Here is a 25,899-nt window from a genome sequence, read left to right as displayed (position 1 = left end):
AAATAGAATCGTACAATATGTGACTCTTTGAGACTGGCAGTTTTCACTCTACATAAATACCCTTGAGATCCATCCACGTTGTTGTGTATATCCGTAGTTCATTCTCTTTAACTGCTGAGTAGTGCTCTGTGGTACATTGTACCACATTTTAACCATTCACTCATTAGAGGACATTTGAGTTGGTTTCTATTTTGGGCTATTACAATAAAATGCTAATGTAGTCACTCTTGCCTTCTTCTTCTCCTCCTCCTCCTCCTTCTTCTTCTTCTTTTATTTGCATGCTTTTATTTAATTATAGCTTTACTGAAATTTAATTCACATACCATAAAATTCACACTGTTAAAATATACAATTTTGTGGTTTTAGTATATTTACGGAGTTGTGCAACCATCACTACTACTTAATTTTAGAACATTTTCATGACCTCCAAAAGAAACTGTACCCATTAGCAGTCACTCCCCTTTACTCCTTCCCTCTCAGCCTCTGGAAGCCACTAATCTACTTTCTATATCTGGACATTTCATGTAAATTAAATCATACAGCATGTGGCCTTTTATGGCTGGCTTCTTTCACTTAGCATGATATTTTCAAGGTTCATCCATTTTGTAGCATGTTTCACTACTTTATTCTTCTTACGGCCGACTAATATTGTACTATATGGCTGTACTACAGTTTGCTTATCCATTCATCAGTTAATGTACTTTTTGGCTATTATTAATAATGCTGCTATGAACATTCTGTACAACCTTATGTATAGACATGTTTTTATTTTTCTTGGGACCTAGAAGTTGAATTGTTGGCTCCTTTTGAGGAACTGCCAAACTTCTGCAAAGCTACAGAACCATCTTGCTATCTTGATTTTCACATGGTATATTTTTCCATTCCTTTACTGCCTACATCATTATATTTTAATTAAGTTTCCTGTAAACAGCATATAGTTGTGTCGTGGTGGTGTTTGGTTTTTGTTTTTAGTCTACTCTACGAATTTCTGTTTTTTTAATTGGTGTATTTAGTCTGTGTATCTTTAATGTCATTACTGATTTGTTAGTTCTTAACTCTGCCATTTTATTTTTTGTTTTATTTGTTCCCTGTTTCTTTTGTTCTATTTCCTTTGTCTCGCATTCCTGTGGATTTACTTGAACATTTCTTAGAATTTCATTTTGCTGTATCTCTGTTTGGATGTTTCAGTGGTTGCTTTAGATATCACATTATACATGCATAACTTATCGCAGTCTATTGGTGTTGACATTTTACCAGATTGAGTCTAGAAACTACCTCCCTTTAAGTCTCTTTCCCCTCACCTGTTTATAATTATCCTAACTATTTCTCAACATATATTGAGAACCACATCAGACAATTGTATAATTTTTTCTTCAACCATCAAACATAAATCAGGAAACTCAAGGTGAAAAGTCTACTGTATTTACCCTTACTTTTGCTCTTGCTATTTTTCTTCCTTTTTGATGTTCCAAGATTTATTATTTTCTTCTTTCTTTTTTCCCTGTAAGTAAGGTATTGTTTCTCACTTACTGCTTTCAAAATTCTTTTCTTTGTCTTTAGTTTTCAGAATTTTGATTATGATGTGCCTTGTGCAGATTTCTTTGGGTTGATTCTGTTTGAACATTACTCAAGTTCTTGAGTCTGTATGTTTATATCTTCTGCCAACTTTGGAAGAGGGGAATTTATATTCATATTATATATGTGTGTGTATATAAGTATATATACACTTTCTTTATGATCGATATTCATGAACCCTTGGGTACCTTATAGCTTCATTTCTGAGAGATTTTTATTTTTTTCAGTCTTTTTTTAAGTTCAGTAAACTGTCATTTTACACTGGCTTTTAAAATTTATCTGTTTCTGTTCTGAGTTTCTTTTTTTTAACATCTTTATTGGCGTATAATTGCTTTACAGTGGTGTGTTAGTTTCTGCTTTATAACAAAATGAAACAGCTATACATAAACGTATATCCCCATATCTCCTCCCTCTTGCATCTCCCTCCCACCCTCCCTATCCCACCCCTCTAGGTGGTCACAAAACGCCGAGCTGATCTCCCTGTGCTATGTGGCTGCTTCCCACTAGCTATCTCTTTTACATTTGGTAGTGTATATATGTCAATGCCACTCTCTTACTTCACCCCAGCTTACCCTTTCCCCTCCCAGTGTCCTCAAGTCCATTCTCTACTTCTGCATCTTTATTCCTGTCCTGCCCCTAGGTCCTTCAGAACCCTTTTTTTTAATTAGATTCCATATATATGTGTTAGCATATGGTATTTGTTTTTCTCTTTCTGACTTACTTCACTCTGTATGACAGACTCTAGGTCCATCCACCTAACTACAAATAACTCAATTTCGTTTCTTTTTAATGGCTAATATTCCATTGTATATATGTGCCACATCTTCTTTATCCATTCATCTGTCGATGGACACTTAGGTTACTTCCATGTCCTGGCTATTGTAAATAGAGCTGCAGTGAACATTGTGGTACATGACTCTTTCTGAATTATGGTTTTCTTAGGGTATATGCCCAGTACTGGGATTGCTGGATTGTATGGTAGTTATATTTGTAGTTTTTTAAGGAACCTCGATATTGTTCTCCATAGTGGTTGTATCAATTTACATTCCCACCAACAGTGCAAGAGGGTTCCCTTTTTTCCACACCCTCTCTAGCATTTATTGTTTGTAGATTTTTTGATGATGGCCATTCTGACCGGTGTGAGGTGATACCTCATTGTAGTTTTGATTTGCATTTCTCTAATGATTAGTGATATTGAACAACCTTTCATGTGTTTGTTGGCAATCTGTATTATCTTCTTTGGAGAAATGTCTGTTTAGGTCTTCTGCCCATTTTTGGATTGGGTTGTTTGGTTTTTTTGATACTGAGCTGCATGAGCTGCTTGTAAATTTTGGAGATTAATCCTTTGTCAGTTGCTTCATTTGCAAATATTTTCTCCCATTCCGAGGGTTGTCTTTTCATCCTGTTTATGCTTTCCTTTGCTGTGCAAAAGCTTTGAAGTTTCATTAGGTCCCATTTGTTTATTTTTGTTTTTATTTCCATTTCTCTAAGAGGTGGGTCAAAAAAGATCTTGCTGTGATTTATGTCACAGAGTGTTCTGCCTATGTTTTCCTCTAAGAGTTTTATAGTGTCTGGCCTTACATTTAGGTCTTCAATCCATTTTCAGTTTATTTTTGTGTATGGTGTTAGGGAGTGTTCTAATTTCATTCTTTTACATTAAGCTGTCCAGTTTTCCCAGCACCACTTATTGAAGAGGCTGTCTTTTCTCCATTGTATATTCTTGCCTCGTTTATTAAAGATAAGGTGACCATATGTGCGTGGGTTTATCTCTGGGCTTTCTATCCTGTTCCGTTGATCTGTATTTCTGTTTTTGTGCCAGTACCATACTGTCTTGATTACTGTAGCTTTGTAGTATAGCCTGAAGTCAGGGAGCCTGGCTCCTCCAGCTCCATTTTTCTTTCTCAAGATTGCTTTGGGGACCTCCCTGGTAGTGCAGTGGTTAAGAATCCGCCTGCCAATGCGGGGGACACGGGTTTGAGCTCTGGTCCGGGAAGATCCCACATGCTGCAGAGCAGCTAAGCCTGTGTGCCACAACTACTGAGCCTGCACTCTACAGCCCACAAGCCACAACTACTGAAGCCCGCGAGCCACAACTACTGAAAGCCCACACGCCTAGAGCCTATGCTCCGGAACAAGAGAAGCCACTGCAATGAGAAACCCATGCACCGCAACAAAGAGCAGCCACTGCTCACTGCAATTAGAGAAAGCCTGCGCGCAGCAACAAAGACCCAGCTCAACCAAAAAGAATAAATATATTTAAAATAAATAAAGTAAAAAAAAAGATTGCTTTGGCTATTTGGTGTTCCCGAGTTTCTGCATTTATGATTTGGAGTATTTCATATATGAAAATGTTCGTGTAGGGATATTTTATCCAGTTTGGACTCCTATGTTAGAGTTTTCCTCTGATTCATGCTTAGATTTCTTGGACAGTAGTGTCATCAGCTAAAATATTGGAGTTCTCATTTTCTGTTTTATTCTTGTAATGGTTTTATATGCATATCACCTATCATTTTCTGCTCATTTTGAAATGTCTTATATTTTCCTCAACCACCAATAATAGGGAGCAATCAGAACTCTTATACACTATGGATGGGACTGTACATTGATAGTCACTTTAGAAAACAATTTGACTTTATCCAGTAAATTAAAAGATGCACTTAGCCTTCAACTTATCGAATCTCCTTGAATAATTTATGGACACAGATATCAGGAGACATGCACATGGTTTATAGCACCCATGGCATTCTATAGCAAAAAAATCAGAAGCTATTCAAATGTCTGTTAACAGGAGACTGGAAAAACAAATTCATGTAGTAGGATACTGTGCTGTGATGGAAAACAAATAAACTAACCACAATAATAAACATAGATGTATAGCAGGAGCATAATGTTGAGTGGAAAATTTTCAAATGAATAGAACCAGTCAATTCTGCTTATATAAAGTTAAAATTTATATAAAACTAATCAGTACAAATGTGGGAAACTATAAATAAGAAAAAGGAATGATAAACGTAAAAATTCAGTATAGCGGTTACCTTCATGGGTTGGGTGGAGATAGATGATGGGATTGGAGAGTGACACAAAGGGGAGCAGAGGTACTGGTGATATTGCATTTCTTAAGCTTTTGTGGTATTGTTGTTATTCATATCTTACGTGAGTGTTATAAATGTTTTTGTAAGTATTTAGTATATAACATTTTTATATGAATGGTGCTACAAAAAATTATCATATTTTCAGAAGCTTATCTTTGGTTGATATATTCTATCATCCGGAGGTTGAGGGTATTTCCAGTACACTCAGGGAATGAGAATCAGGGAAGACATAAGAGTGAGAAAATAGGAAGAGGTGTCTGCAAAATCTTGCTTCTACTGAATCAGTTCTTCAGTGTGGCTTCACATATTTTTGTAGATGTATTTTGAGTTCTTTAACCATGGAGCAAATATATACACATATATATCCTATGTATGGAAAAGAAATGTTATTAAACTTAAATATAATTATTTTTGGATTATTTATTTTAACAATTTCTGCAGTTACTTCCCTTCCAGTGGTTTAGGTGATAAATGATAGATCAAATAATACAAAAGCTGATTTCCCCCTCAAACCAACTATGCATCTGGCCCAATCTATGTAATCTGACAAAAAACAGAGTTCACTGAATAAAAATCCTCTCATTTACCTTCTCCAGTCCCTGAGGCAAGTCCATGTCTGACTGAGCTGCTTGAATGTGATCCTAAGTTGGTAGGCTCAGGAAGGAAATATATTTGAAGGGTTGATGTAGGGAGAAAAAATTAGAATGTTGTCTAACATGTATGCTTGGAGCTCTTTTCTGATTCCACCTGTGGCACATGAATAACTTCACCAATCAGATGAGTCTCACGTGAGTCTGCTGCATTTTCTACTAATGTGGCCTAAATATTCTCTCTAAAGAGCTTCCCCTCCTAATCCTTTTCCTGCTTCTTTCACCAGACTTTTACTGATCATCTACTACATAGAGTTTTATTGATCATCTATTCATATTGATCCCTACTACATATGCTAGGGATATGAATATAATTTATATATAGTGTAAGGATAGATAGATACACACATACACTTAACTGAAAAGAATATAAACAAAAACTGAAATCCCAGAAAATGAATTAATTATTTGTGGGGGAAAGGTAAAGGATCTCAAAGAAAAGGTAAATTTGAGTTAGTCTTAAATAGTAGGATTTTAACAAATGGTTCTAAATATATACTTATTGAATAAAGGATATAGAAGTAAGGAGGATATAAAGATCTCTTACTGTATCCTAAACACTTAGGAAGAACTTCACAGCTCTCTAAGTGTCATCCCAAGTATTTTCAGTTTGCTTAGATATATGATAAACATATTGTCTGAAACAAAAGTTGAAATATACAGTGTGATGAGGGTAGAGAAAATCTGAAATTGCTGCTTTTTCAGAAAATCCAAGATGTATCTTTATATCGTCCATATTATACTTCAGTTATGGAAATGCAAATGTCCTTAAGTGATCTTCTGATCTGTCCATATCTGTCAACTGGTAACTGCTAATAGGGTTAGGTACAAATGTTGACGTTCGTTTTGTAGGGTGAATAATCCTAAAGAAAACATAGGAATTCTACTTCTCAATATTCTTATTTTACACAATAAACATATTGCCATCACTTATTAGTAACTACAAATTTTGCACATGCATTTATTTTAACACAGAAAGTGTAAGCTAAGGAAGACCAGTAGAGTCGACATTTGTTCCAGGATTTTATTGTCAATGAAGACGTATGAGGAAATGTTGGAAAAAGTGAATATGGGAAACTCATAATTTTTTTTGTAACGTGAAAATGTGTCCTCTGAAAAAAATCACTTACTATGAAAAATATTGGATTTCCCTAGGTAACCATGGGCATGACTCATAACCCTCTTAACCTCAAATTCATCTATCACCTAATGGTGGTGATATTAATCTCATATGATTTGAGAGGGATTCATTGAAATGATATGAATAGAAGAACATGTAAGGTATTCCACTATACAATTGTAAGGTATCATTTGATCTGAGATAACATAGTATGGTGGTTAGGAGTGCAGTTTCTAGAGTCAGACTGCCTGGTTTTGAATCCTAGCCTTATCATCGATCAGTTCTAATATCTCAGGGAAACCAGTTCACTTCCAAAAACCTCTTTTTTTTTTTCAGGAAAATGAAAATAGTAATAGAAATTACATCACAAGGTAGAATTAAATATAGTATGTGAAGAATAATACATGTCATAAAGTAAATGTTAGTTATCTTTTTAATATTGTAGCAGTAATTGGCCTTTATAATAAAAATACTAATATCAATTATATCCTTCATCTCTCATTCTTATAAAGGAATCAAATGAAACTGGGTAATCTGAAGAAAGTTATGACAGGAGAATCAACCTCATGGAAAACTTTCATGTAGTTTAATATCAAATACTTAACAGTGGCAAATTCATTAACAAAGGATCAGTAAAATTTTTTAAATTTTAAATGGCAAAAAACAAGGTTAAAAGACAAATTGGGAAAACATAAAATGTATGATATGTTATAAAAATAAATCATAAATACTCTTAACAAAAAAATAGGGCAAAGGGCATCAACAGGCAATTCTCAAAAGAAATGCAAATGATTAAAAGCATTAAAAGGGGGCTTCCCTGGTGGTGCAGTGGTTGAGAGTCTACCTGCCGATGCAGGGGACACGGGTTCGTGCCCCGGTCCGGGAAGATCCCACATGCCACGGAGTGGCTAGGCCCGTGAGCCATGGCCACTGAGCCTGCGCGTCCGGAGCCTGTGCTCCGCAACGGGAGAGGCCACAACAGTGAGAGGCCCGCGTAACGGAAAAAGAAAAAAAAAAAAGCATTAAAAGGTGTTCAACCTCAGTAGTAACCAAAGACATGTAGACTGGCAAAGAAGAAAATATCCAGTGTTGGTTGAGGGTATGAGGAAGAGGCCTGCAAATTCATGCATTATTGGAGAAAGTGTAAAATGGTGCTTTGTTTCTGAAGGGCAATTTGACAACTTTTATTGTTTAAAATGTTCATTCTTTTTAATCCGGCAGATAGACTTCTAGACATTTATTCTAAAGGAGAGAATTTTAAAAGTGCAGAAAGATGTTTGTATACAGCATTGTTTATAATAGTAAAAATTTTTAATGACTTAAATTTCTAATAGCAGGTATTGGTTAAATCATCTATGGTACATTCCTTTACTAGAATATTATTCACCTGTTTAACTGATAATGTAGTTTATTCTTTAATCATTCAACAAATATTTGAGTGTATGAGACCATTCAGGTCTTCTATGATGGCACAGTGCTTAAGAATCTGCCTGCCAATGCAGGGAACATGGGTTCAAGCCCTGGTCCGGGAAGATCCCACATGCCACGGAGCAACTAAGCGCATGTGCCACAAGTACTGAGCCTGCGCTCTAGAGCACAAGAGCCACAACTACTGAGCCCACGTGCCACAACTACTGAAGCTCACATGCCTAGAGCCGGTGTTCCACAACAAGAGAAGCCACCGCAATGGGAAGCCCGCACACAGCAAGGAAGAGTAACCCCCGCTCGCTGCAACTAGAGAAAGCCCGTGTGCAGCAATGAAGACCCAACACAGCCAAAAATAAAATTAAATAATTTTTTTTAAAAAGACCATTCATCCAGTGAAAATGATGATGTAATTTATGCATTCCATCATCCAACAAATATTTAAGTATATACTCTGTGTTCTGCAGTAGGCATACTTGGTGAATGATACAAAGACCCTGCCCTTATATTCCTGTTCTTTATTTATTCACAGAGAAATGTTTTCATGATATTTTTCATGAAAAAGCAGATTTTAAAAGTTTGTATACTGTGATTCCATTTATATGAAATTTAGCTAATAAAATATCAATATTCAAGTTATAGATTATATCTAAGCATTTGTCTAGTGAGAAGTTTGGATGGATGTTCATGAAAATGTAGTGGTTTTTCTTGGAAGCTAGAATTTGGAGGTGATTATTACATTCTACTTTATAATTTCTCTCATTTATTTTTTAATATTTTTATATTAGTATGAAAAATTAAAGATCGTAACAGTAGAATATGTCATATTCATGACATTGACTTGATGAAACCTTGTGGTGCGGTGCTTACCACAAAATATTTTTTCATAAGATGTTACGACTTCTGAACTGTAAGTTTATGTTAATATAGTGTTACCCATTTTTTGGAATAATTTAATTTAATATAATTACAGGATGGAATCAAACAATATCCAAGTACTTCAGGATCTGCTATCAAAACAGCTGCTTTAATCAGTGACCCAGGTTTAGGCCAGCAAGTATATGGCCAACAGGTAAGCAGGAAAGATATATCACTTCTTCTGTAGAGCAATGGATAGCAGAATGCAAAGGATTGTGAGAGATTACTACAAGCAACTATATGCCAATAAAATGGACAACATGGAAGAAATGTACAAATTCTTAGAAAAGCACAACCTTCTGAGACTGAAACAGGATGAAATAGAAAATATAAACAGACCAAACACAAGCACTGAAATTGAAACTGTGATTCAAAATCTTCCAACAAACAAAAACCCAGGACCAGATTGCTTCACAGGCGAATTCTGTTTCACATTTAGAGAAGAGCTAACACCTATCCTTCTCAAACTCTTCCAAAATATAACAGAGGGAGGAACACTCTGAAACGCATTCTATTAGGCCACCATCACCCTGATACCAAAACCAGACAAAGATGTCACAAAAAAAGAAAACTACAGGCCAATATCACTGATGAACATAGATGGAAAAATCCTCAACAAAATACTAGCAAAGAGAATCCAACAGCACATTAAAGGGATCATACACCATGATCAAGCAGGGTTTATCCCAGAAATGCAAGGATTCATCAATATACAAATCAATATACAAATATACAATATACAATATACAAATATACAATATACAAATATATAATATATATACAAATATATATATATTTGTATATATATATATACAAATATATAATATATATACAAATATACAATATACAATATACAAATATACAATATACAAATCAATCAATGTGATACACCATATTACCAAACTGAAGGATGAAAACCATATGATCATCTCAATAGATGCAGAAAAAGCTTTTGACAAAATTCAACATCGATTTATGATAAAACACCATCCAGAAAGTAGGCATAGAGGGAACGTACCTCAACATAATAAAGGCCATATATGACAAACCAAGAGCCAGCATCGTTCTCAATGGTGAAAAATTGAAACTATTTCCACTAAGATCAGGAACAAGACAAGGTTGCCCACTCTCACCACTATTATTCAACATAGTTTTGGAAGTCTTAGCCACAGAAATCAGAGAAGAAAAAGAAATAAAAGGAATCCAAATTGGAAAGGAAGAAGTAAAACTGACACTGTTTGCAGATGACATGATGCTGTACATAGAGAATCCTAAAGATGCCACCAGAAAACTACTAGAGCTAATTAATGAATTTGGTAAAGTAGCAGGATACAAAATTAATGCACAGAAATCTCTTGCATTCCTATACACTAATGATGAAAAACCTGAAAGAGAAATTAAGAAAACACTCCCATTTACCATTGCAACAAAAAGAATAAAATACCTAGGAATAAACCTACCTAAGGAAACAAAGACCTGTATGCAGAAAACTATAAGACACTGTTGAAAGAAATGAAAGATGATAGAAACAGATGGAGAGATATACCATGTTCTTGGATTGGAAGAATCAACATTGTGAAAATGACTATACTACCCAAACAATCTACAGATTCAATGCAATCCTTATCAAACGACCAATGGCATTTTTCAAAAATCTGGGACAAAAAATTTCACAATTTGTATGGAAATACAAAAGTCCCCGAATAGCCAAAACAATCTTGAGAAAGAAAAACGGAGCTGGAGGAGCCAGGCTCCCTGACTTCAGAATATACTCTAAAGCTACAGTAATCAAGACAGTATGGTACTGGCACAAAAACAGAAATATAGATTGATGCAAAAGGATAGAAAGCCCAGAGATAAACTCACACACATATGGTCACCTTGTCTTTGATAAACGAGGCAAGAATATACAATGGAGAAAAGACAGCCTCTTCAATAAGTGGTGCTGGGAAAACTGGACAGCTACATGTAAAAGAATGAAATTAGAACACTCCCTAACACCATACACAGAAATGCACAAAATGGATTGAAGACCTAAATGTAAGGCCAGACACTATAAAACTCTTAGAGGAAAACATAGGCAGAACACTCTATGACATAAATCACAGCAAGATCCTTTTTGACCCACCTCTTAGAGAAATGGAAATAAAAACAAAAATAAACAAATGGAACCTAATGAAACTTAAAAGCTTTGCAGAGCAAAGGAAACTATATACAAGATGAAAAGACAACCCTCAGAATGGGAGAAAACATTTGCAAACCAAGCCACTGACAAAGGATTAATCTCCAAAATATACAAGCAGCTCATGCAGCTCAATATCAAAGAAACAACCCAATCCAAAAATGGGCAGAAGACCTAAATCGACATTTCTCCATAGAAGATATACAGATTGCCAAGATACACATGACAGGATGCTCAACATCTCTAACCATTAGAGAAATGCAAATCAGAACTACAATGAGATATCACCTCACATCAGGCAGAATGGCCATCATCATGAAATCTACAAACAATAAATGCTGGAGAGGGTATGGAGAAAAGGGAACCCTCTTGCACTGTTGTTGGGAATGTAAATTGATACAGCCACTATGGAGAACAGTATCGAGGTTCCTTAAAAAACTAAAAAAGAACTACCATACGACCCAGCAATCCCACTACTGGGCATATACCCTGAGAAAACCATAAGTCAAAAAGAGTCATGTAGCACAATGTTCATTGCAGGACTATTTACAGTAGCCAGGACATGGAAGCAACCTAAGTGTCCATCAACACATGAATGGATGAAGAAGATGTGGCACATATATACAATGGAATATTACTCAGCCATAAAAAGAACTGAAATTGCGTTATTTGCAGTGAGTTGGATGGACCGAGAGAGTGTCATACAGAGGGAAGTAAGTCAGATAAATACAAATACCATATGTTAACACATATATATGGATTCTTAAAAAAAAGGGAAAAGAAAACAAATGGTTCTGAAGAACATAGGGTCAGGATAGGAATAAAAACGCAGAAATAGAGAATGGACTTGAGGACATGGGGAAGGGGAAGGGTAATCTGGGACGAAGTGAGAGAGTGGCATGGACATATATACATTACCAATTGTAAAACAGTTAGCTAGTGGGAAGCAGCTGCATAGCACAGGGATATCAGCTAGGTACTTTGTGTCCTCCTAGAGGGGTGGTATAGGGAGGGTTGGAGGGAGACGCAAGTGGGAGGAGATATGGAGATATATGTATACATTTAGCTGATTCACTTTGTTATACAGCAGAAACTAACACCATTGTAAAGCAACTGTACTCCAATAAAGATGTTAAAAAATAAGTAAATTAAAAAACAAAACAAGAAACAACAAATAAGTTTTTCAAGGATGTGCAGAAAATGTAACACTTTTACACTGTTGGTGAGAATGTAAATTGGTGTAACCACTCTGAAAAACAGTACGGAGAGTCCTCAAAAACATAAAACTAGAACTACCATAGGATCCAGGAGTTCCACTACTGAGTATTTGTGAAGAAAACAAAAACACCGGTTCTAAAAGATACATTCACCCCTATGTTCATTGCAAGATTATTTACAGTAGCCAAGATATGGAAGCAACCTAAGTGCCAATCAATATATGAATGGATAAAGAAGAAGTGGTACACACACACACACACACACACACCAGAATATTACTCAGCCATAAAATGAATGAAATCCTGCCATTTGTGATAACATGATGGACCTATGGTGTATTACGCTAAGTGAAATAAGTCAGAGATAGACAAATGAACAAACGGAACCAAACAGAAACAGAGTCTTAGATACAGAGAACAAACAGGTGCCAGAGGGGAGGGTATTGGTAGGAGGAGAGAAATAGGTAAGTGGTAGTGAGAGGTACGAATTTTCAGTTACAAAATAAATGAGTCACAGGTATGAAATGTGTAGTGTGGGAATATAGTCAATAATTATGTAATATCTTTATTGTGACAGATGACAACCAGACTTATCATGGTGATCATTTTTAACATATAGAAATATGGAATCACTGTGTTGTGCACCAGGAACTAGCGTGGTGTTGTAGGTCAATTATACTTCCAAAACAAACAAACTCGGTGAAAAAGAGATCAGATTTGTGGCTACCAGAGGTGGAGGGTGGAGGGAGGGTGAATGTAATCTAAAGTACAAGTTTTCAGTTATAAGGTACGTACTAAGTAGGTAATGTACAACATGATAAAAATAGTGAACACTGCTGTATGTTACAAATGAAAACTGTTAAGAGAGTAAATCCTAAGACTTCTCATCATAAGGAAAAAAATCTTTTTTCTATTTCTTTAATATTATATTTATATGAGATGATAGGTGTTTTCCAAACCTCTTGTGATCATTTCATGATGTGTGTAAGTCAAATCATTATTATTGTACACCTTTAACTTAAACAGTGCTATATGTCAATTACATCTCAATAAAACTAGAACAAAATTTAAATTATTAAAAATTTAGGTCAAGGCTATAGAAAAATCCCTTTACTTCATCATAAACATATCTACATAAATGTAGATCCGTAATAATTTTTGGTACCCAGTTAAAAGTTTAAATCAGTAAGTTCTGTTTATGAAAATTCATATAAATTTTTGAAATGTGCACATTTCTTTATATGTGTTCTTCTAGCATAAATGGTTTAAATGAGGGAGCTGATATTATCTTACCTTCAGTTTATTTACTGGGGCAAATATTTCCAAAATTAATTTTGAAAATTGTTTTCTTAGCCAACCTGGTGCTACTCAAAGTACATAGAAGCCTTAGAACAGGAAAGGATTCTTCTTAAAATTCAAGAAGAACTAGAAAGAAAGTTGTTTGCAGGTAATTTTTGCTCTTTGCTTACAGGGTTGCTTTGTTATCTTCTATTACAGATTAATATTAGCGGACTTTGTTAATTATTACTTCACTGTTTCCCTTATTTCTCTTATTTTTGTGCAGCCACACCATCTTTTACAAATTTCAAGTCTACTGCTTCCGCTGTCTTTGAAAAAGACCATATCTTCCCACAACATTCAGAGTGAGTTTCATGTGATAGTCTATCTTCAGTTCTTTCTTCCTTATTGTTAGAACTCTACCTGTCACTTGGCCATCTGGAGAGGGTAGGAAGGGATGAGGACTGATTCCTTCCCAACTGCTCTGACTCCCAAGTTAGGAGAATTTCAGAGTGTGTGTGTTCCGTCTGTCTCTGTTTTTTTCTCCTCTGCTGATGAGGAAAGACTATGACATACACCCAACACTACATCCTATTTCCAGAGTGACAGCACTCATGGAAGTGTATACACTGCTGCTGATAGGTACAAGATAAGTCATAGACTGAATTGATCAGTCCCATCCATGTCTCTCTGACTCACACACTAATGCACGTGCACACCTGCACAGTGCACACACAAAACACACACACACACAAACACACACACATACACTCTCCAGTAACAAACTGATGGCTAGGAGCACCTTGCCTCCCTTCTGAATGGCACAGTCTCCTGAATAGAAAGGCCCCTGGGGAATGATAATTGATTGCTTCTATCTGCTCCTTATCTAGTCTTCTCTTCCACAAAGAACATTTATGGAAGAGTGGGCTTAGTTTCCCAAGGTTTCCCAAGCTGAATTTTTCTAAGTTCCACTTTCCCAAGATGGGAATATAAGAAAGAACTGAAAATCAAACTGGGGTCCTTCTCTCATACAGATACTGATGTGATTATACAGTTTTGATACTAGCGTTAGAGTTTAACAATGCCTTTACAAAGTAGTATACTAGTATAATGTAATGTATGTGTAACCCATTGACCTAATACTTAAAGAACCCTGTAAAAGCCCCCTTTCTCTTATCTTCCATCTTGTAGCTTAGATTTTTGTTTCTGAAAATCCTTAGTTTTCTGGTTCTTGGGAGGGTTTGATGAGCAGGCCTTTATGCTCTTAGCCTGCTCATCTTTTTTCTCTTCTGATTTATCCTACTCACTGTGCCCTCTGTCAGTTCCCCCACCCCATAGACCAACCTCACAGTCCCTCCAACATTTAGGGTGTGCTGACACATTTGTTAACTTTTTTGATCCTTCTTACAACTCTGTGTACGTTTCTGTTTTTGTTGGTTGGGATTTAAATTTTCTCTAGCAGCTTATGTTTCAATCATTTCTTCTTCTTCTTCTTCTTTTGCAGGAATTCTTTAAACCAAATTTAACTAACATGGAAGCTCAAGTGAGTTTTTGACGGTCTGCTTTAGAGCAAGCCTATCATCTAAATAAAGTTTAGCTTGTTTTACTTCCACAGTTTGAAAACGACGTCTCTTCTGTACACACGACATACAAGACTATAAAAATTTTTTTAACTTATTTAGGATAAAATGACTTCTATCTAGGTTAGAAGAATCAAAATGTTTTGCTTATCACCCACGTTAAGGAACTATGTTTTGCTCCTCAAGTAGTCTTCCAACAAATATTCCTTGAGCACTCACTATACAGTTGACCCTTGCACAACACAGGTTTGAACTGCACAGGTCCACTTATATGCAGATATTTTTCAATAGTAAACATTACATTACTACAAGATCTGTGGTTGGTTGAATCCACAGATGCAGAACTGCGCATACAGAGGAACCGTGGATACAGGGGCTTACTATAAGTTATACACAGATTTTCAACTTTGTGAAGGGTTCAGTACCCCTACCCTCTGTGTTGTTCAAGGGTTAGCTGTATTTGGTTAGCAGGTATATTCAGCAAGTGCTTAGGGGACTAATATTCCTAGCAATAAATTGACCCAAAACATAGAGGGAAAAGCCTTCCCCACCTTATCCCTATCCCTATCCCACTCTAAAGAAACCATGTATTAAAGCAGTGAGAACCAGACTTTAGTGTGCATAAGACTCACTGTAACATTTGCTAGCAATGCCGATTCCTGGGCTCACTCTCTGAGAGTCTGATTCAGTAGTTCTTGAGCAGAACCCAGGAATCTCCCTCTTTAATGGACATCCTAGTTGTGTGTGTGATATGGGCATTCCACAGACCACTCTTTGAGATAAACTGTTAGGGTAGCAAGAGAAGACCTTTAAAAGGCAAAAGTCCTCTTATTAACTGGAGTTACACTTATAGCAGAGAGAACCCAGACATACATCCTCCTATCCTCTTTCCTGGAGGGAAAGGAGAATCTGAAATAAATGATCTGGGAGGATGAACCTTCACCATCTGTTGGCCTCAGGACTCAGAAGCTCCAAGGACTGTGACCTGGCTTAGCAGGTTGGAAGCCTTAGACTTTCACCTTATTATGATCCCAGAAAGTATATTCAAAATAGGAACTACCATTCCTAATTCTCTAAAGAGTTAGACATTGTAAAGAGGGGAAGTATCAGGAGGCACACTTCAAAGATCATTTTTCTTCTAAAGCAGTGGTTTTTTGGACACTTTTTTTTAAAGCATTGGAACCCTGTAGTTGCTTCTGCTCCCATACTCCTCTATACCCCATATTGGCCAAGAAGTTTGAATCTCTTTTCTATTCATTGCCTTTGTTTTTTTTTTTTTTTGATTCCATTCCTTTTCTGCCTTCTTTTGATTTTAACTGATCATTTTATGTGATTCCATTTTCTCTCAGCATATCAATTATACTTCTTCTTAAAATTTTCTTGTTGGTTGCCCCTAGAGTTTGCAATATACATTTACAGCTAATAAAAATCCACTTTCAAATAATACTCTGCTGCTTCATGGGTAATGCAAGTACCTTTTAACAGAATTTTCCAATTTCTCCCTCCTGTCGCTTATCATATTGCTGTCAATGAATTCACTTATCCATAAGCTGTAATCACTGAATGCATTATTGCTGTCATTATTTTGAGCAAACTGTTTTCTCCTAGGTCAATAAAGAATAAGAAAAATAAAAGTTATTATTTTACCTTCATTTATTCCTTCTCTAATGGTCTTTTCTTCTTTGTGTAGATCTGAGTTTCTGACATACCATTTTCCTTCTCTCTGAAGAACTTCTTTTAAAATTTCTTTCAAAGAAGGTCTGCTGTTTGCCTTAGGACATCTTTATTTCTCCATAACTTTTGAAGGATAATTTCACCAGATAAAAAATTATAGGTTAGTGGGGTTTTTTCTTTCAACCCTTCAAATACTTCACTCTCTTCTTGCTTGCATGGTTTCTGAAGAGAAGGCAAATGCAATTCTTTTCTTGTCCCCCGGCTTCTTTCAAGATTTTCTCTTCATCTTTGATTTTCCACAATTCAAATACTATATGTCTCGGTGTAGATTTTTTTGTATATGTCCTGCTTGTGATCTCTGAGATTACTGGATCAGTAGTTTCATGTCTGTCATTAATTTTGAAAAACTCTGTCATTATTACTTCAAATATTTCCTCTGTTCCTTTCTTTTTTTTCTTCCGCTATTTCTATTACATATATCTTGTACCTTTTGTAATTGTCCCATAGTTCTTGGATATTCTATTCTGTCTCTTTCATTGCTTTTTTCCTCTTTGCATTTCAGTTTTGGAATTTTCCACTGACCTCTTTTCAAGCTCACTGATTCTTCCCACAGCTGTATCTAGTCTATTGATGAACCCATCCAAGGCATTCTTCATTTCTGTTTCAGTGTTTTCAATTACTAGCATTTCCTTTTGATTCTCTGTTTGAATGTCCATCTCTCTGCTTACATTATTCAGACGTTCTTACATATTGTACACTTTTTTTATTAGATCTGTTAGCATATTAATCATAGTTATTATAAATTGCTGGTCTGATAATTCCAAAATCTCTGCCATATCTGAGTCTGATTCTGATGCTTGCTTTTTGTCTCTTCATACTGTGGGGTTTTTTTTTTTTTTTTGCCTTTTAGCATGCTTTATAGCATTTTCTTGAAAGTAACATATGCATCAGGTAAAAGGAACTGAGGCATATGGGCACTTAGTGTGTGAGGTTTTATGTTTATCTGGCTAGGAGTTAGGCTGTATTTAATGTTTGCTATAGCTGTGGTGTTAGTGGCCGAAATTTCCTCTCATTTTTTATCTCCTCTGTTGTTTTGGGTTTTCCTAGAGATTCCTTCATAGGGTCTGAGGTTTGCAGTTCTTTTATCTGTAATCCCTGTTATTATACAGGAGCACTATTAATGTGGTAGTAGAATGTGAGATAAAAAGTGTTTTCTAGTCCCCTGAGTAGATCTCAGTCCGTTAGTGAGCCTGAGTTGGATATTTCCCTTCTCCCGTGTCAGTTAGGCTATGGGAAAACAACAGTCTGTTAGGCTTTGGCAAAATAGTTTCCCTTGAGGGCAGGCCTTCTTAGGAAGACCAGAGAACTCTGGGTGTATTCCAATATGGTTCCTCTATCCTTCCCCATACCAGAAGCAGGAGGGGATTTTTCTCTGATCTTTACAATGAGAACCCAGTGGAGCTCCTGGAAGTAAAATTCAAGAATGTGGTGATGGGGCAGGGAGGAGGGTATGGAAGCTAAGCGCCCCCTTGGATTTTTAACTCTCAAGCTATTCTACACTGAGCCTTGAGAAATTCATCAACTACCATTTAAAGTTTTCCTACTGAGGAGATTGGCTCAAGATGGCAGACTAGAAGGACATGCTCTCACTCCCTCTTTTGAGAACACCAGAATCACAACTAACTGCTGAACAATCATCAACAAGAAGACACTGGAACTCACCAAAAAAGATACCCCATATGCAAAGACAAAGGAGAAGCCACAATGAGATGGTAGGAGGGATGCAATCACAATAAAATCAAATCCCATAACTGCTGGGTGGGTGACTTACAAACTGGAGAACACTTATACCACAGAAGCCCACCCACTGAAGTGAAGGTTCTGAGCCCCACGTCAGGCTTCTGAACCTGGAGGGTCCGGCAACGGGAGGAGGAATTCCTAGAGAATCAGACATTGAAGGTTAGTGGGATCTGATTGTAGAACTTCAACAGAACTTGGGGAAACAGAGACTCCACTCTTCTAGGGCACACACAAAGTAGTGTGCACACTGGGACGCAGGGGAAGGAGCAGTGACCCCATAGGAGACGGAACTAGACCTACTGGCTAGTGTTGGAGGGTCTCCTGCAGAGGCAGGGGCAGGCTGTACCTCACTGTGATGACAAGGACACTGGCAATAGAAGCTCTGGGAAGTACTCCTTGGTGTGAGCCCTCCCAGAGTCTGCCATTAGCCAAATCAAAGAGCCCGGGTAGGCTTGTGTTGGGTTGCCTCAGGCCAAACAACCAAGAGGGAGGGAACCCAGTTCCACCCATCAGAAGACCAGCGGATTAAAGTTTTACTGTGCTCTGCCCACCAGAGCAACAGCCAGCTCTACCCACCACCAGTCCCTCCCATCAGGAAAATTACACAAGCCCCTTAGATAGCCTCATCCACCAGAGGGCAGACAGCAGAAGCAACAAGAACAACAATCCTGCAGCCTGTGGAACAAAAACCACATTCATAGAAAGATAGACAAGATGAAAAGGCAGTGAGCTATGTACCAGATGAAGGAACAAGAAGAAACCTCAAAAAAACTAAATAAAGTGGAGAAAGGCAACCTTCCAGAAAAAGAATTCAGAATAATGATAGTGAAGATGATCCAGGACCTCAGAAAAACAATGGAGGCAAAGATGGAGAAGATACAAGAAATGTTTAACAAAGATCTAGAAGAATTAAAGAACAAACAAACAGAGATGAACAATACAACAACTGAAATGAAAACTAAACTAGAAGGAATCAATAGCAGAATAACTGAGGCAGAAGAACGGATAAGTGACCTGGAACACAGAGTGGTGAAATTCACTGCTGCGGAAGAGAATAAAGAAAAAAGAATGAAAAGAAATGAAGACAGCCTAAGAGACCTCTGGGACAACATTAAATGCAACAACATTCGCATTACAGGGGTTCCAGTAGAACAAGAGAGAGAGAAAGGACCAGAGAAAATATTTGAAGAGATTATAATTGAAAACTTCCCTAACATGGGAAAGGAAATAGCCACCCAAGTCCAGGAAGCACAGAGAGTCCCATACAGGATAAACCAAAGGAGAAACATGCTGAGACACTTAATAATCAAATTGGCAAAAATTAAACACAAAGAAAAATTATTGAAAGCAGCAAGGGAAAAATGACAAATAGCATACAAGGGAGCTCCCATAAGGTTAACAGCTGATTTCTCAGCAGAAACTCTAGAAGCCAGAAGGGACTGGCATGATATACTTAAAGTGATAAAAGGGAAGAACCTACAACCAAGATTACCTGGCAAGGATCTCATTCAGATTCGATGGAGAAATCAAAAGCTTTACAGACAAACAAAAGGTAAGAGAATTCAGCACCACCAAACCAGATCTACAACAAATGCTAAAGGAACTTCTCTAAGTGGGAAACACAAAAGAAGAAAAGGACCTACAAAAACAAACCCAAAACAATTAAGAAAATGGTCATAGGAACATACATATCAATAATTACCTTAAACCTGAATGGATTAAGTGCTCCAACCAAAAGACACAGGCTTGCTGAATGGATACACAAACAAGACCCATATATATGCTGTCTACAAGAGACCCACTTCAGACCTAGGGACACATAGAGACTGAAAGTGAGGGGATGGACAAAGATATTGCATGCAAATGGAAATCAAAAGAAAGCTGGAGTAGCAACACTCATATCAGATAAAATAGACTAAAACAAAGAATGTTACAAGAGACAAAGAAGGAAACTACATAATGCTCAAGGGATCAATCCAAGAAGATATAACAGTTATAAATATATATGCGCCCAACATAGGAACACATCAATACATAAGGCAACTGCTAATAGCTATAAAAGAGGAAATTGACAGTAACACAATAATAGTGGGGGACTTTAACACCTCACGTGCACCAATGGACAGAACATCCAAACAGAAAATTAATGAGGAAACACAAGCTTTAAATGACACAATAGACCAGATAGATTTAATTGATATTTATAGGACATTCCACCAAAAAACAGCAGATTACACTTTCTTCTTCTTTTTGTAGTTATTTCTGAGATATACATTTTAAAGTAATAACTAGAATTATGACTTGTAACATTATACCAGAACATATAAGATTTTTAGAAATTTCATGTAATGTCTGAAACATTTTTATTAACATATTTCCATACAAATAACCCAAAGAAAGTTTAGCACTAGTTGTCTTTTTGTTTGTATTTTTTTTATACTGTAGGTTCTTCTTAGTTATCAATTTTATTCACATCAGTGTATACATGTCATTCCCAATCGCCCAATAGAGCACACAACAATCCCAAACCCACCGTGGTTTTCCCCCCTTGGTGTCCATACGTTTGTTCTCTACATCTGTCTCAACTTCTTCCCTGCAAACTGGTTCATCTGTACCATTTTTCTAGGTTCAACATACATGCATTAATATACGATACTTGTTTTTCTCTTTCTGACTTACTTCACTCTGTTTGACAGTCTCTAGATCCATCCACATCTCAACAAATGACTCAATTTCATTCCTTTATATGGCTGAGTAATATTCCATTGTTTATATGTACCACAACTTCTTTATCCATTCATCTGTCGATGGGCATTTATGTTGCTTCCATGACTTGCCTATTGTAAATAGTGCTGCAATGAACATTGGGGTGCATGTGTCTTTTGGAATTATGGTTTTCTCTGGGTATATGCCCAGTAGTGGGATTGCTGGATCATATGGTAATTCTACTTTTTTTTTTTTTTTTTTCAGTATGTGGGCCTCTCACTGTTGTGGCCTCTCCTGTTGCGGAGCACAGGCTCCGGATGCGCAGGCTCAGTGGCCATGGCTCACAGGCCCAGCCACTCTGCGGCATGTGGGATCTTCCCGGACCAGGGCATGAACACGTGTCCCCTGCATCGACAGGTGGACTTTCAAACCCTGTGCCACCAGGGAAACCCTATTTTTAGTTTTTAAGGAACATCCATACTGTTCTCCATAGTGGCTGTATCAATTTACATTGCCACCAACAATGCAATAGGGTTCCCTTTTCTCCACACCCTCGCCAGCATTTGTTGTTTGTAGATTTTCTGATGATACCCATTCTAACTGGTGTGAAGTGATACCTCATTGTCGTTTTTGCTTTTTTGTTTGTTTTGTGGTACGCGGGCCTCTCACTCTTGTGGCCTCTCCCATTGCAGAGCACAGGCTCCGGATGCGCAGGCTCAGCACCCATGGCTCACTGGCCTAGCCGCTCCACGGCGTGTGGAATCCTCCCGGACTGGGGCACAAACCTGTGCCCCCTCCATCGGCAGGCGGACTCTCAACCACTGCGCCAACAGGGTAGCCCCTCTCATTGTAGTTTTGCTTTGCATTTCTCTAATAATTAGTGATGTTGAGCAGCTTTCATGTGCTTCTTGGCCATCTGTATGTCTTCTATGGAGAAATGTCTATTTAAGTATTCTGCCTATTTTTGAATTGAGTTGTTTGTTTCATTAATATTGAGCTGCATGAGCCATTTATATTTTTGGAGATTAATCCTTTGCCCAATGATTCATTTGCAAATATATTCTCCCATTCTGTGGGTTGTCTTTTCGTCTTGTTTATGGTTTCCTTTGCTGTGCAAAAGCTTTTAAGTTTCATTAGGTCCCATTTATTTATTTTTGTTTTTATTTCCATTACTCTAGGAGGTGGATCAAAAAAGATCTTCCTGTGATTTATGTCAAAGAGTGTTCTTCCTATGTTTTCCTCTAAGAGTTTTATAGTATCTGGTCTTACATTTAGGTCTAATCCACTTTGAGTTTATTTTTGTGTGTGGTGTTAGGGAGTGTTCTAATTCATTCTTTTACACGTAGCTGTCCACTTTTCCCAGCACCACTTATTGCAGACACTGTATTTCCTCCATTGTATATCCTTGCCTCCTTTGTCATAGATTAGTTGACCATAAGTGTGTGGGTTTACCTCTGGGCTTTCTATCTTGTTCCATTGATCTATGTTTCTGTTTTTGTGCCAGTACCATATTGTCTTGATTACTGTAGCTTTGTAGTATACTCTGAAGTTAGGGAGTCTGATTCCTCCAGCTCCATTGTTTTCCTTCAAGACTGCTTTGGCTATTCAGAGTCTTTTGTGTCTCCACATAAATTTTAAGATGATTTGTTCTAGTTCCATAAAAAATGCCATTGGTAATTTGTTAGGGATTGCAGTGAATCTGTAGATTGCTTTCAGTAGTATAGTCATTTTCACAATATTGATTCTTCCAATCCAAGAACATGGTATGTCTCTCCATCTGTTGTATCTTTAATTTCTTTCATCAGTGTCTTATAGTTTTCTGCATACAGGTCTTTTGTCTCCCTAGGTAGGTTTATTCCTAGGTATTTTATTCTTTTTGTTGCCATGGTAAATGGGACTGTTTCCTTAATTTCTTTTTCAGATTTTTCATCATTAGTGTATAGGGATTCAAGAGATTTCTGTGCATTAATTTTGTATCCTGCAACTTTACCAGATACATTGGTTAGCTCTAGTAGTTTCCTGGTGGCATTTTTAGGATTCTCTATGTATAGTATAATGTCATCTGAGAACAGTGATAGTTTTACTTCTTCTTTTCCAATTTTTATTACTTTTATTCCTTTTTCTTTTCTGATTGCCATAGCTAGGACTTTGAAAACTATGTTGAATAATAGTGGTAAGAGTGGACATCCTTGTGTCGTTCCTGATCTTAGAGGAAATGCTTTCAGTTTTTCACAATTGAGAATGATGTTTGCTGTGGGTTTGTCGTATATGGCCTTTATTATGTTGAGGTAGGTTCCCTCTATGCCCACTTTCTGGAGAGTTTTTATTTTAAATGGGTATTGCATTTTGTCAAAATATTTTTCTGCATCTATTGAGATGATCATATGGTTTTTCTTCTTCAATTTGTTGATATGGTGTATCACATTGATTGATTTGCGTATATTGGAGAATACTTGCATCCCTGGGATAAACCCCACTTGATCATGGTGTATGATCCTTTTAATGTGTTGTTGGATTCTGTTTGCTACTACTTTGTTCTGGATTTTTGCGTCTATATTCATCAGTGATATTGGTCAGTAATTATTTTTTTTTGTCGTATCTTTGTCTGGTTTTGGTATCAGGGTGAATGTGGCCTCATAGAATGAGTTTGGGAGTGTTCCTCCCTCTGCAATCTTTTGGAAGAATTTGAGAAGGATGGGTGTTGGCTCTTCTATAAATGTTTGATAGAATTCCTCTGTGAAGCCATCTGGTCCTGGACTTCTGTTTGTTGGAATATTTTTAAACACAGTTTCAAATTCTTTACTTGTGACTGGTCGGGTCATATTTTCTATTTCTTCCTGGTTCAGTCGTGGAAGGTTATACCTTTCTAAGAATTTTTCCATTTCTTCCAGGTTGTTCATTTTATTGGCATAGAGTTGCTTATAGTGGTCTCTTAGGATGATTTGTATTTATGCAGTGTCTGTTGTAACTTCTACTCTTTATTTCTAATTTTGATTTGAGTCCTCACCATCTTATTCTTGATGAGTCTGGCTAATGGTTTATCAATTTTGTTTATCTTCTCAAAGAATGAGCTTTTGGTTTCCTGGTCTTTGCTATTGTTTCCTTTGTTCCTATTTCATTTCTTTCTGCTTGGATCATTACGATTTCTTTCCTTCTGCTAACTTTGGGTTTTGTTTGTTCTTCTTTGTCTAGTTCCTTTAGGTGTATGGTTAGATTGTTTATTTGAGGTTTTTTCTTGTTTCTTGAGGTAGGCTTGTATAGCTATACACTTCCCTCTTAGAAGTGCTTTTGCTGCATCCCATAGGTTTTGGATCATTGGGTTTTCATTTTCATTTGTCTCTAGATATTTTTTTATTTCCTCTTTGATTTCTTCAGTGATCTCTTGGTTATTTAGTAACGTATTGTTTAACCTCCATGTGTTTGTGTTTTTTATGTTTTTTCCCCTCTAATTGATTTCTAATCACAAAGTGTTGTTTGTGGTCAGAAAAGATGCTTGATATGATTTCAATTTTATTAAACTTACTGAGGCTTGATTTGTGAGCCAAGATGTGACCTATCCTGGAGGATGTTCCATGCGCACTTGAGAAGAAAGTGTAATCTGCTGTTTTTGTATGGAATGTCCAATAAATATCAATTAAATCTATCTGGTCTTTTGTGTCATTTAAAGCTTCTTTTTCCGTATTTATTTTCATTTTGGATTATCTGTCCATTAGTGTAAGTGAAGTGTTAAAGTCCCCCACTATTATTGCGTTACTGTCGATTTCCTCTTTTATAGCTGTTAGCAGTGGCCTTATGTAGTCTTTATTTTAAAGCCTATTTTGTCTGATATGAGTATTGCTATTCCAGCTTTCTTTTGATTTCCATTTGCATGGAATAACTTTTTCCATCTCCTCACTTTCAGTCTGTATGTGTCCCTAGGTCTGAAGTGGGTCTCTTGTAGACAGCATATATATGGGTCTTATTTTTGTATCCATTCAGCAAGCCTGTGTCTTTTGGTTGGAGCATTTAATCCATTCACGTTTAACGTAATTATTGGTATGTATGTTCCTGTAACCATTTTCCTAATTGTTTTGGGTTTGTTTTTGTAGGTCCTTGTCTTCTCTTGTGTTTCCCACTTAGAGAAGTTCCTTTAGCATTTGTTGTAGTCCTGGTTTGGTGGTGCTGAATTCTCTTACCTTTTGCTTGTCTGTTAAGCTTTTGATTTCTCCATCGAATCTGAATGAGATCCTTGCCAGGTAATCTTGGTTGTAGGTTCTTCCCTTTTATCACTTTAAGTATATCATGCCAGTCCCTTCTGGCTTCTAGAGTTTCTGCTGAGAAATCAGCTGTTAACCTTATGGGAGTTCCCTTGTATGTTATTTGTCATTTTTCCCTTGCTGCTTTCAATAATTTTTCTTTGTGTTTAATTTTTGCAAATTTGATTATTACGTGTCTCAGTGTGTTTCTCCTTGGATTTATCCTGTATGGGACTCTGTGCACTTCCTGGACTTGGGTGGCTATTTCCTTTCCTTTGTTATGGAAGTTTTCGAGTATAATCTCTTCAAATATTTTCTCTGGTCCTTTCTCTCTCTCTTGTTCTACTGGAACCCCTGTAATGCGAATGTTGTTGCGTTTAATGTTGTCCCAGAGGTCTCTTAGTCTGTCTTCATTTCTTTTCATTCTTTTTTCTTTATTCTGTACCA

The 25,899-nt window shown here is 36.8% G+C and overlaps 1 protein-coding gene across 1 annotated transcript in view; it reads left to right on the top strand.

Moving 5' to 3' along the window:
* Positions 1–15,059, top strand: part of RGS22 (regulator of G protein signaling 22) — a 158,061-nt gene extending 143,002 nt beyond the window's left edge. Inside the window, exons 24-27 of the mRNA XM_060127509.1 lie at positions 8,836–8,934; positions 13,533–13,626; positions 13,744–13,822; positions 14,962–15,059. Coding sequence (XP_059983492.1) covers positions 8,836–8,934; positions 13,533–13,626; positions 13,744–13,822; positions 14,962–14,983 — 294 coding nt within the window. The 3' untranslated portion in view covers positions 14,984–15,059. The remainder of the gene's footprint in view (positions 1–8,835; positions 8,935–13,532; positions 13,627–13,743; positions 13,823–14,961) is intronic.
* Positions 15,060–25,899: the final 10,840 nt, after the last annotated feature.

This window comes from Lagenorhynchus albirostris, chromosome 17, assembly GCF_949774975.1.
Source record: "Lagenorhynchus albirostris chromosome 17, mLagAlb1.1, whole genome shotgun sequence".
NCBI classification, from domain to species: Eukaryota; Metazoa; Chordata; class Mammalia; order Artiodactyla; family Delphinidae; genus Lagenorhynchus; species Lagenorhynchus albirostris.
This window is presented reverse-complemented; position numbering and strand designations above follow the sequence as displayed.